Source organism: Phascolarctos cinereus, unplaced genomic scaffold (assembly GCF_003287225.1).
Source record: "Phascolarctos cinereus isolate Bilbo 61053 unplaced genomic scaffold, phaCin_HiC Scaffold_4;HRSCAF=312, whole genome shotgun sequence".
Classification (NCBI taxonomy): Eukaryota; Metazoa; Chordata; class Mammalia; order Diprotodontia; family Phascolarctidae; genus Phascolarctos; species Phascolarctos cinereus.
In genome coordinates, this window is record NW_027555847.1 from 633,413,683 (window position 1) to 633,427,497 (window position 13,815).

Here is a 13,815-nt window from a genome sequence, read left to right on the forward strand (position 1 = left end):
ATTAAGTGAAAATTAAATTCCATAGATCTGTCGTAAAAAAGTATGATAATCAAGCCATTACATAGACATAGATGTTTTGAGTATCTCATATAGACCCACAGGATAAGAAGTTGGACCACAGATTGTTCCCTGACTTACTGGAAGGTGGAAGGTTTTTTTCTAGCTCTTCAAAAGGAAGGAAGTACTTCATATTCCTTTGGAACAGTATCTGTTCCATTTAACTATCCAAGGGTAACTTTACATTGGCTGTTTCCAAAAGTAATCCATCCTTCTGAATCTCTGGGAACCCACATCATTATTTAGAACTTTGAATAAATTAAGATGAACTAGTTTTTCTTGCCTTTCTGTTTCAAAAAACAAACAAGCAAACAAGCAAAAAACAGAACCTTACAGACAGAATACAGGTTGGACAGCTAAACATTCTTGTTAAAAAGAAAATTAATAGTCGTGATATTTTCAGAAGGTGTAGTCTCATGAGTATAATCTCAGTAGTTTTCCTCTAAAATACTCATGAGTCATATCTAGCAAATTCTCTGAAATTATAGATTTCAAGGAATGGCATATTTCTAAAGACTGCTGTTGCAAAATACAATTTTATTAAATTTATTGAAAGGCTTATTTTAGTTTTTCGTTGTTTTTCCCCCATACAAAAATGCCTATAAATTCTTAACTGATTCCCATAACTCATTGTTTTAGAGCCTGTTTGGATGAGTTATTTTTAAAATAAATGAGTTACTAATACTCTCATAATATATTGTACGAAATGATTCGTTGAATAATGGTACCTTAGTTAACTGAATGTTAATTAGATATGGAAAACCATCTCAAGAAATCTTGGGGGTCTGTGCCCATACCCCATTGCCTCTTTTTGTTACACACACACGCACACGCACACGTATACACACATATACACACATACATGGGATTATCTTTAGGTTACTAGAGAAGAGTACGATATAAATTTGCTTAATTTTTACTTTCAGGCTAATCTTCCTTTCAGTAGTAATAATTTTTGATTTATATCTGTGATTTTTATTAACACCTGCCTGTTAAGGAGTTTTTCTCTACTGATGTAGATAGATACCTTCTTTGCACCTTTATAGTCTTAAGAGGAATGCCTGAGGTACCGAGAGATTAAGTATTTTGCTCAGGCTCTTGCACAGGGTAGGGTCTTTGACACTGTGTCAAAGGTAGAATTTAATCCTAGGTTTTCCTGTTTCCGAGGCCAGGTCTCTATCTTCTAAACCATTCTTCCTCTTCTCATCATTATTATTATTACTATTTTTGTTATTTGTATTATTTTTATTGTTATTAATAGCTGACATTTTATATCTAATTTGTCACTTCTTTTTAAACTTATGTCCTTTTCCACTTATTACATCATGAGTAGAAACATACAGAAATTCCAAACTACCAATTTTATACTTGAAGAATAGTTTACTCATATTACATAAATAATTTTACTGGTTAATATTTAGTGTTCTTTAAAGTTTCATTATTGATACTAAAATGGATCTTCTATTCTGTTGAATAGTTTTCTATTCTAGTCTTATCTTGCTTTTGATGCTTATAGAATTATACATTAAAATAATATATATAAAAAAACTTTAAAAATTGTTTTGGGCCTTTGAAGAAATAACAAAAGTACTTATTGGTGCCATTTTATTTTTTGTAGTTTGTCAAATTTGCAAATATTGAAGAAGACACACCATCTTATCACAGACGTTACGACTTTTTCGTTTCTCGATTCAGTGCTATGTGTCATTCCTGTCATAGTGATCCAGAAATACGGAGAGAGTATGTATCATTTTTATGTTACTGAATTTTAATAGAATATCATATAAGATCATGGATTTCTCATTCATGCTTACGTTGCATAACAAACTTTAAAGGAATTATGAAGAGCTATAATGTAATTATCTCTAAATGGTAGCTTTCTTATAAGTGTGTTCAACAAATAGTTACTAAATACATATTCAAGAATAAGGCATATTCCCTATACTTATAAGAGTTCTCTAACCAGGAGCTGGGTATAACACTTGGCAAGTGTCATATGCTGTTTTACATTTAGATATGTGCTTTAGAGAAGTGATAAGCTAAGTATTATTTGAGTTTGTTTTAGGGAGGAGAATTTCTTAGTAATCTGAATGGCAAGTAATGCTTCAAAATCAATGTCGTCTTAATTTCAGGAATCATTAACATTGGGGAGATATTGGAGGGGAAAAATAGGTTAGAAAAGATTGAACCTTCAAGGAAGCTAGAATTTCAAAGTGGCAGAGGTGAGAAAGTAGTACATACTAGGCATGGGAGATAGTGTATGCAAAAAAGCAGGGGAAAAAGTGGAAGATGGAGCTCCATGTAAGGGAAACAGTAATCTAATTTTATTGGAATGTGTAGGGAGTAAGGGGAAGTAATATGAAGTAAGCCCAGAAGGGCAAGTGGTGGGTTGAGTTGTAAGCAGCCTTAATTGCCAAACAAAGGAATTTGTATTTCATCCTAGAGACAATAAAGGGCCATTGAAGATTTTTGAACAGAAGTGTCAAGTCATATTTAGCTTGGCAGTCTTTTTCCTCAGTCTTCCTCAGTCTCCCCTGACAACCCTCTTTTTCAGGCCTTATGATTACCTACCAGGACTATTGCACTTGTCTTCTAATAATTAAGTCTTCCTGTCTTCTTAATTCTTCCTCTTATCTTTCCTCCCACTACTGTTAGAATACACTTTCTATGTATAGTTCTAATCATTTCACTATTGCTCAGAATCTCTTTTTATTGTCTACCGGGTAAATTTCAAACTCCTTAGCCTGGCTTTCAGGGCTCACTAAAATTTGATGCTTCCTGATCTTTCCAGCCTTACCTCTTACTGCTTCTTTCCACATGTGCTATACTAAACTACTTACTGTTCCTCTGGGGTATACAGGTATCAGGGAAGACTGGTATTGCTGGTATGAGGGCTGATGTGAGTGTTGCCAACCCCTTTTCAGGGCTGCTTTCCACCTTTGGTGTCAACCTGCCACCAGCCTCTCATCCATGGCTCCAAGAAACTGAAGCCTGTGCAGTGGCCATACCCTGGTAAACTATTTTGGCAGATGGGCTAAACTGGGTTGAGGGGAATCGAAGAGCCTCAAACCCATTGGTGAGTGAGGGAGCTCTCTATCACAAGCATGTGAAGACTTCCTCCAGTGGAATGGGCAGTTGAGAACAATTTGTTCCACTGGCCATGAAGGCTGCTGAAGTAAACATTGTGGAGCACTTAGAGCTTGGTCAGACATCAAAGATACCAAGATCATCCACTACATCCTGGGCCATTGCCACTTGTCTTGACTTTTCTTTCCCACTGGTATCAGATGACTGGAAGACAGAGTGAGGCCGAGGACTTTGCGCAGCTCTGCCTCACTTAAATCCAACTTATGCACAAGTCAAAAGACATCACTCATACCATTTTGCCATTTTTGCTCACCTAAAAGTCCTGTGGCAGTAGGATTTGGGAGCCCTCTGGGGTCTGTACTTTTTGTAAGGCTGTACTTCTTACCTGCAGGTATGAGGAAGGGGTTGGAAAAGCTGCCCTAAAAATTGTCTTCTACACCTAACCTAAGCCTGGCCTCCTTAGTGTGGCAGATGTAGCTCTTACCCTGAGGTCAAAACACACACACACACACACAAATACAAAGAATTTACTGAAGATGATTTTTTCACTAATGGTACATGGCATGTGTGCATGCTAAAGCAAAACATAAAATTCAGTAAACTTGAAAGATGAATAGCTTTTGTTGCGAGAGAACTCAACAGATATTTCTTTCAAAAAGTAGCCTTGAGTGAAACAATGGCAGATGAAGGCCAGCTTACTGAAGTTGGAACTGGATACATGTTTTTCTTGAGTGACTGCAGTGATGGGGAGTGTTATGAAGCTGGCATAGGTTTTGCAATAGAAACTAATCTAGACAGCAGGCGTTTTTGTATGCTCCCAAAAGAAGTGAATGATGGTCTTGTGACAATATTATTGCCACTTGAAGGTAAGCTCCATGCCACCATCATCATCCTCACACTGTGATGAACCCTGATGAGGTCAAAGAAGAAGGAGACAAACTTGTGATTCTGGGTGACTTTAATACCAGAGAAGGCACAGATGACCAGACATGCATGGAAAGGAGTCCTTGGGAGGAATGGACAGCAACAGTGTAATAGTTACTTGCTACTGAAGATATGTGTGGTTAGTGTTCCATTTACCTAAACTCAGTAAAATTTTGTGGATGCACCCTTGTAGTGGCCATTGATATTATAGACTATGTCACTGTAAAGAGAAGAGACAGATAGATGTGATAGTGACAAAGTCAGTATGTGGTGCAGAATACTGGACTGATCATAGACTTACACTCTCCAAACTAAACATTCATATTCAACAAAAGCAGCAGCCCAAAGGCGAGACAACTACTGGAAAACTTAATGTTAGCATATTATAACACTTCTCCATGGGTGAACAGTTTGTTACTGACTTGGATAGAATGCTTGGCAACAGTGGAGCAGAAAAAGAGTGGGCAGTTTTCAGAGATTTGGTGTACAGCACTACATTTACTTATCTGGGCCAGGACACTTTTAAACATCAGTGTTGGTTTGATGAAAATGGTGAGGAAATTCAGAAGCTGCTATACAAAAATTGAGAACTCCACAGGGTTTACCAGCCGGCAATGTGTGATGCAGAGTGCTGGACTGATCATAGACTTGTATTCTCCAAGCTAAATATTCACATTCAGCAAATGCAGTGGCCCCACCAGCCCCAAGGCAAAATACTACCAGAAGAATTAATGTCAATAGATTAGAGCGCTTCTCTGAGCTGGAACAGTTTGTTGCTAACTTGGAGGGAAAGTTGAGCTAACACACAGTTGGCAACAGTGGAGCAGAAAACAGCCAGCAGCTTTCAGAGATTTAGTTAGAGTACTGCATTTGCTCATCTGGGTCAGAACAGTTGCAAATATCAAGACTGATTTGACGAAAATGATGAGGCAATTCAAAAGCTGCTAAATGAAAAACAAGAACTCCACACGATTTACCAGCAGGGATAGTTCATTGATCTCTAAGAAGGCAGCATTCAGTTTGTACAAGTGAAGCTTAGAGAGATGTAGGATTCTTGGCTAAGAAGGCAGATGAAATTCAGTTCTATGCTGAAAGTAATAATCCAGAGTACTTTTATGATGCCCTAAAGGCTATTTCTGGGCCAAGGACCTATGGTGCATCTCAGTTACTCAGTGCTGATGGAGCCACATTGATTAATAATTGGGACATAATCCTAGAGAGAGGGGCTGAACACTTCCATAGTGTTCTCAACAGACCATTGTCAATCAATGTTGAAGCCGTTGATTGTATACCTCAGGTTGAAGTTAATCCTCTCCAGCCAAGCTTCCAACTGAAGAACAGGTTTTGAATTCCATTAAGTTCCTCCTGTGTGACAAAGTACCTGGTGCTGATTCTGTTCTTGCTGAGATTTACAAGGCAGTTAGTCCACTGCTCATACAAAAGCTGACTGAAATTTTCTGGGTTATATGGGAAGAGGTGGTTATCCTCCAGGAGTTCAAGAATGCCTCCATTACCTAAAAAAAAATCTCTGTAAAGGAAAAGGAAATAGGTTGGCCTTTGACAATCAGAGGTGAATCTCTTTCTTGGTCATTGCTGGCCCGATTCTTGCCAGGGTCCTGCTTAATAGGGTGATGCTTCACCTGAAAAATGGTCATCTATCCTGATAGCCTTTGTGGCTTCAGAAAGGGCCAAGGAATGGTTGATATGGTGTTTGCTGCCTGACAATTTCAGAAGAAATTCTAGGCGCACAATGTTTGTTGATCTAATGAAGGTCTTTGCTATGGTCAATCGTGAGGTCTTGTGGAAAATTATGGCAAAATTTGGTTGCCCAGAGAAGTTCATCACTATTGCATATAATTTCCATGACGATATGCTTGCATGGGTTCTGGATAATAAACAATGCTCTTGCATTTTCCCATTCTCCAATGGTGTGAAACAAGGCTTTGTGCTTGCTTCCATTATTTTTAAGAGGATGTTGTCAGTGATGTTATCAGATGCCTTCAGTGAAGAAAAAATGGCATTAATGTCAGTTACTGCAATGATGGTAAATTATTTAACTTGAAGAGGCTGTGAGCCAAGACTAAAGTGGAAGTTTGAGTTGGTGTGCAGTTTTTTGTTCTCAGATGATTATTCACTCAGTACAGCTTCTGAAGTAGAGATGCAATAGAATATGGATCGATTCTCTGCTATTGTACTAATTTTGGCCTAACAATACCAAGAAAACAGAGGTTCTTCACCAGCCAGCACCACACCATCAGTACATGGAACTATCAGTTATAGCAAATGGAGAAATTTTGACTGCTCTGGGTAAGTTCACTTACCTTAGCAATAGACTTTCTAGGGATGCTCATATAGATTGATGAGGTTGACTCACACATTGCCAGAGCTAGCATAGTGTTTGGGAGGCTTCAAAAGAAGGTGTGGGAGAAAAGAGGTGTTAGGCTGCCTACCAAACTGAAGATCCACAGAGCCATTGTGCTGACTTCATTGTTGTATGCCTGTGAAACCTGGACAGTCTACCAGTACCGTGCAGGAAACTGAATTGCTTCCATTTGAATTGTCTTAGGAAGATTTTGAAGATCATCTGACAAGATAAGCTACTGGACACTGAGGTCCTCTTGAGCTGAGCTGCCAAGCATTTAAATTCTGCTGCAGACAGTGCAGCTCTGATGGGCTGGCCATGCTATTCGAATGCCAAATGTGCTTGCTTTACTATTTTATGGAGAGTTCATACAAGGCAGGTGCTCACATAGAAGTCAAAAGAAATGATGTAAGCACATTTTCAAGGTCTCGCTAAAGAACTTAGGTTTTGATTGTGAGATATTGCAGACCTTGGTACAGAACTCTGCAGCATTGCATGCCTGCATCAAAGAAGGCACTGCTCTATGAGCAAAGCAGAATTGCAGTGGCTGAAAAGAAATATGCGAAATGTGCGGTGCACAAATTTAGAGACATCCTCACTACAAATATCCATATGGACTAATTCTGTTTAAACTGTAGTAGAGCCTGCCGAGCTCATATTGGTCTGATAAGCCACAGTTGGACACACTACCTTGACCACAACATAATGAATTCATTTTGGTCCTCTTTGAGTGCAAAGGACAACAGCTATACTGTATAGTTCCCTTGCATTCTTTCCAAATTTTCCCACTTCTGGACTTTTGCTCATGTTATTTCCTTTACCTGGAAAAATTCCTTCCTATTCTACCTTTGAAATTCTTTCCATTCCCTAAAAACCAACTCTAATGCTCTCTTCCACAAAATCTTTATTGATTTTCCCATTAGTCAAATTTTCATTATCCCAGCTTCTCAGTATTCTTACTTTATTTCTTCTCTTATGGTATTCAGGACCTTTCACAACTTTATCCCTGATCAGTCTTATTTTGTGTTCCTCTTTCATATGTTCTACATTGCAGTGAAAATTGGACTACTAGCTATTCCTTGAAGGCTCCTGCCTTTCCAGCCTTTCTGTATTATTCTGGCCCATTCCCTATGCCTGTAATGTACTCTTTCTACATATTGGCCTGTTGAAATCTTTCTCTTCCCTCCAGCACCAGCTCAAGTGATAGATGATAATATTCATCGTCATTCTTTTCGTTGTCATTATATCTAGCGTTTATGTAGCACCTATTATGTGCCAGCACTGTATCTTTACAAATATTTCCTCATTTGAGCACTTTACAGATATTACTACAACCACCAATAGGAGCTATTATTATCCTCATTTTACAGATGAGAAAACTAAGGCAAACAGAGGTTAAACAACTTGTCCAGAATCACACAGTTAATAAGTGTCTGAGGCTGGATTTGAACATGTGATTTTGGTCCTTTTGTATTTAAGTTCAAAATTAATAAAAATTTTAAAAAAGAGAGAAGAGATGAGGACCCAGAACCAGGCCTTGAAATGAGAGACTCATACTTTTTGTTCAGGTTGGAGATGATATAGCAAATGAAATTGAAAAGTAAATGTTCAGGTAGGAAGGGGAACATGAGAAAGCAATAGCATTAAAACCAAGGGAGGAGAGAGGGTTCTTAAACAATATAAAAGCAACAAAGATCAAGAAGGATGAGTGCTAACAAGAGACCATTACATTTGATGGTTAGCAAAGTATTGGTCACTTTGGAGAGAGCCATTTCAGCCATATAGTGGGGTTTGGAGATTGTGTCTCAAAATCTAAGCTTATGATTGTACAGCAATCCCAAAGTGTTATTGGGAAAGAATTTGAAATGGGGGTCAGTACCCTAATTAATGCCAGGACAATAAACTTGCTCTGTGACTTTGAGTAAATTATATAACCTATTTTACAGTTAACCTTGATTCTACAGTAAAGTGTTTGAACTAGATGAATTCTAAATCTTTCCAGCTCTAAAATTGTGACTCTCTGATACTTTCAGAGTCTTAAAGCTTTATTAATTAAGTTATACAATAATCTTTTTTTGTAAATTGCTTTTTGCAAGGTGTCTCCAATGACCCACAGTGCAAGTCCTCTTCTTATATCTGAAATGATAGTTATTTCATTAAGTTTTTTTTTTTTTTGCTGAGTATCTTGAACTCTTCAAAGAGCAGTTATCACATTGGAATGGAAGAGAAATATCAAAAAATGTATTTGTAAAATCTAATTTCAAGGCAGTTAGGTAGTACAGTGGATAAAACACTGGGCCAGGAGTCAGGAAGACCCGAGTTTAAATGCGGCCTCAGATGCTTACCAGCCTTGTGATCATGGACAAGTCACTTAACCACTGTCTGCCTCAGTTTTCTCATCTGTAAAATAAGAATAAGAATAACACCTATGGTTGTGAGAATAAAATGAGATCATAGTATAAATGCTTTCAAATGTTAAAGATTATATAAATACTATCATCATTATTGTTATTATTGATAATAGTTATTTTTTCAAGCTTATTTGCTTTGTCATTGAAATAAAGCAAAAGTATTCATAGTACAGTATGTAGTTTTTCTCTTGCCTATAACATTGGTTAATAAGGTTATGAGCTAGTATTTCGCTATTGCTCATTAAAACAAAGATCTCATATAAAGTGATGTAAATGATAGATTTACATAATAAAAGATAGCCTTTAAAGGTCTTTTAAAAGAAAACATCGGCTAGAAGGGGTCTTTTTGTTGTTGCTTAGCTCCCCCTAGTGAAATATAGTTTTGTCTGATTGCATTTATATGTAATATAATTAATATTAGTGTTCTTTTACCAACTTGGGTTTTTAGTATTTATCTTAGTGAAATTCAGTGTTTAAATTCTTTAATTCGTAACTTAACACTCCATTCTAGGCTTTTAGATTATACACAATTTAAAAAAAATTTTAAGAATGGTGAAATGAGATCATTTTTGATGTCTATAAAATAAATGAATAAATAAAAATCTCATGAACTTTAGAGATTTTGATGTTTGTAATTTATTGTTAAAAAATTCTAGCGTATTTTTTCCATCTTCTAATTCTAGCCCTGAAATCCATGATTTCATTCCTTAAAATGAAATCTTTTAGGTGAAGCCTAAATAGGGGAAACATTAGTCTAAATTTCTTGAAATGGTTGCCTATAGGAAACAGCTCCCAGGTGACTTACTTACCTTGGCCATAAGCTTTCAGAAATGGTAGTCTAGAAAATAGAAATTGAAGGAATCCAACGATCACCCCCTGAAAGAGATCCCCAAAGGAAAACTCCTAGGAATATTGTGGCCAAATTCCAGAATTCCCAGGTCAAGGAGAAAATATTGCAAGCAGCCAGAAAGAAACAATGCCGGTATTGTGGAAACACAATCAGGATAACACAAGATTTAGCAGCTTCTACATTAAGATTCTGGAGGGCTTGCAATATGATATTCTGGAGGGCAAAGGAGATAGAACTCCAACCAAGAATCACTTACCCAGCAAAACGGAGTATAATCCTTCAGGGTAAAAAATGGTCATTCAGTGAAATAGGGGACTTTCAAGCATTCCTGAGGAAAAGACCAGAGCTGAATGTAAAATTTAACTTTCAAATACAAGACTCAAGTGAAACATGGAAGAGGTAAACAGGAAAGAGAAATCGTAAGAGACTTATTAAGGTTGAACTGTTTACATTCCTGCAGGGAAAGATGTTTGTGACTCATGAGTTCTTTGTTAGTAGTAGGGTAGTGGGAGGGCAAAAAATTATATGTATATATAGATAGATAGCTAGAGAGCACAGGGTAAGTTGAAGATGAGAGGGTGATATCTGGAAAATAAAATTAAGGGGTGAGAGAGGATTATACTGGGAGAAGTAGAATGGGGTAAATTATCTCACATGAAACAGACAAGAAAAGGCTTTTACAGTGGAGGGGAAATGGGGGAAGGTGAGAGGGAATAAGTGAATCTTATTCTCATAGGATTTGGCTTAAGGAGAGAATAACATACACAATGGGGTACGGAAATCTGTCTTACCCTACAGGAAAATAAGGGGGAAAGGGGACAAGAGAGCAGGGGGTTGATAGAGGGGAAGGCAGGTTGGGGGAGGGGATAATCAAAAACAAACACTTCTGAGGAGGGACAGGGTCAAAAGAAGAATAGAATAAATGGGGGGTTGGATAGGATGAAGGGAAATATACTTAGTTTTTCGCAACGACTACTATGGAAGTGTTTTGCATGAATACATGTCTATAACCTGTATCAAGATGCTTGCCTTTTCAATGAGGGTAGGGAGGGAGGGAGGAAGGGAGAAAATTTGTAACCCAAAGTTTTGAAAATACATGTTAAAAAATTTAAAAAAAATTAAAAAAAATTCAGTGTAAAGCCATTGTCAATAGAAGATAAAACAAAAAGAAAATAAAATTTAGCAGTTCTAGCTTCTGTCTGTTGCATGTCGTCATTCATTCTGTCTATATCAAGGTGAAGTTCTATCTTTTGTTTGATTCACCTTTTTTGTCTCTATATAGCTTAAAAACATTTTTCTTATTTCTAGTTTTTTAAATCAGTCTAAGCTATTTCTAAGGTTTATGATTCTTGAAATTATTTTTATTGGATTGTGTCAGATTCTTATTTTAATCCTTTGTTACTTGACCTTAGATCCATATTTTGTAAATATTTTAATCAACATTTATTGGTGAGTTCTCTATAATTTTTTTTTTATGTTCTGATACGGTTTCAGCCTAAGTTCCCAAAAGCATGTAGTAGAAATTAATAGGCTTTTTTGTTATCATATACTTATGAGCATTTTCTTTTTAGTATTTCTTTTGTAGACAAGAAGTAAATAACTGTCCTATAACTGAAAAAAAAAAAAAAGAAATGGTAGTCTGGGCCAGACATCGGGAGTTTAGGTAGCTCAAGACTGTGGACCCACTTCAAAGGCTACTTGTACCCTCTCAAAATTGAAGGTACTCCCTTATTCTTATTTGATGTAGCCACCTACTGCCACTTACCATTTTAGCCAGCATTATTAAGCAGATGTAGCTTTTGTTGTATTTCTTTGACTGTCACCTAACAAACAATGCCTTAAGCAGCATAGGGTTGCACATGACTAGCGCAAAGCAAAATTTACATGGAAGAATATCCGCTTTGACTAACTTTTAAGATTTTCTTAAACTTTAAGGAATATAAAATGATTAGACCCTCAAAGAGGCTGCATTCTGAAAGGTATATTAATAATAGGTCTTAATAATATGTACTGCTAATTCAGAAATTTGTAGGAGGATGCTTTCTAAGCAGTTTTCCTCTGTAGCCTCTAAATCTAATTTCTAGTGCAGACCTCTGTTAGCTAATGCTTAGTGCAGCTGGGTGACACAGTGGATAGAATATTGGGCCTAAAGTCAGGAACGCTCATCTTCCTGTATTCCAGTCTGGTCCTAGGCACTTACTGGCTATGTGACTCTGGGCAAGTCACTTAAACCTGTTTGCCTCAGTTTCCTCATCTGTAAAATGTGCTGGAGAAGGAAATATCAAACCATTCTAGTGTATAAAAACCCCAGTTGGGGTCATGAAGAGTTAAAAGTTAGATATGACTGAAATGATTGAACAGCAGCAACTCTATCATTTAGGTCATTTCACTGACCAAATCTCTGTAGACTCTTCATTATTTATTTACAGCTAATATTATATTTTCAAGTGGACTTTTTAGAGTTAAACTAATAAAAACATTCAAAACTAAAGAGTGTGTAATCAAACGTACAGTCCCTGAAAGTGGGACTTTACTTTTGTATTTTCATTCCCAGTGTGTGGCAAAATAATAATAGATGCTTAATTTTTTCAAATTTTTGTTTTAAATTTATAGAATAATAAAATTTAGTCAGGGAACACTCATTGATTCTATAGCTAGTTTTTTTTTTCAGTTGCCTTTTCTCTTAACTGATACTTAATATATTCAACCTAATGCTGTAATTGTGAAACCAGTATAAATCTGATACCTGTAGGTAAATTCATCATTATCTTAAAAATGGAGAATATAGAATTTATCATTATTCCTATGAATTTTTGAGATAGGGTCTCCTCATCTTACCTAGGCTCACCATTCCTAGACCTGAAACCATTGTTAATCAGCATGAATGCTTTTACCTGTTTCATTTCTAACCTGGGCCAGTTAACTCCTCCTTATGTATCCTGGTGGCCTTCCACTCCCTCAATGGGGGAGTCACTCTATTTGTGCTGGGTTTAGTATGGACACCCAGTCAGCTTTAGCCCCATTGTGTCTCAGAACTCTGAAGCTCAATGCATACCCTGCCACATCCAGCCTGAATTTATATTAAGAGTATCTATATTCATGTATATGTCACTTTTTTTTTTTTAAAGAATCCATATTTTTTCATCAGTATGGGTACTTTGACTTCTGGAATGGAATGCAACATCTCTGATATGATCTAAAAAAAATCTAAATCAGTCAGTCAATAAATGTTTATTAAGCACCTTTTTTTTTGCCAGTCACTGGTTCAATGCTGGGGACGGAAAAAAAATGAGTTGCTGTGGTTGAGGGAGTTCATCCCTTGGTGGCCAAGCTTCATTGATGAGTATTTTTACACTTAGCCAGGCTGGTCTTTGGGAGTCACATAGTCTATGATCAGCCTTGTACTTATCACCTTTTATTATTTGGTGTAAGACTTGAGAAAGTGTGCGATCTTTCATCATAGCCTCTGAAAGCTTGGTTACTTCCATATTACAATGCATAATTACATATAGATAGTTTATTATTTGTATTTCCTCAAGATATTTTAAAAATTATGTTATTTTGTTATAGTGTGCATTTCTCCCTTTTAAATTTACATCTGAAGCTTTTTGTAACTTTTTTTAATGCATATGCAGCCAGGTATGTTGGGATATGTTCTAAAACTTTGTTTATATGAAGTTGTCTGTAACTGAACGTATTTTCTTCTGTAATAATGCTGTGAATTAGTAATTTGCTAACATACTCCAAAAACTTGTTTAATCTGTGTTGTCTCTTGGAGTTGTAGAAAAATAACATTTTAGGACAGGATTCTGGGAAGATGACTTAGTAGGTCAGAAAATTCCAAGCTCTCAAGATTTTCCTCCATAAATGAGATGAAATAGTCCCTCAGGACAAACATGGAGCTGTAAAAATAAATAAAAGAAGGGGTAGAACAGGATTCCTCCTGGGACAATTGGAGAAGATCTGAAGAAGAATCCTGGGATGAGGTTTGGTCTCTGTGAAGAGTAAATACCTCCAGGCTACATTCTGCTTAAACAACAAGCAGCAAGCCATGGGGTTGGCTATGTTGGGAGGCTGCCTCAGACCCAGACCCAGACCCAACCCCGGGAACTTTAACTGTGGTG

The 13,815-nt window shown here is 36.8% G+C and overlaps 1 protein-coding gene across 1 annotated transcript in view; it reads left to right on the forward strand.

Annotated features, from left to right (window-relative positions):
- Positions 1–13,815, forward strand: part of EFR3A (EFR3 homolog A) — a 166,548-nt gene that overhangs the window by 63,419 nt on the left and 89,314 nt on the right. The window contains 1 exon segment of the mRNA XM_078153739.1: positions 1,676–1,797. Coding sequence (XP_078009865.1) covers positions 1,676–1,797 — 122 coding nt within the window.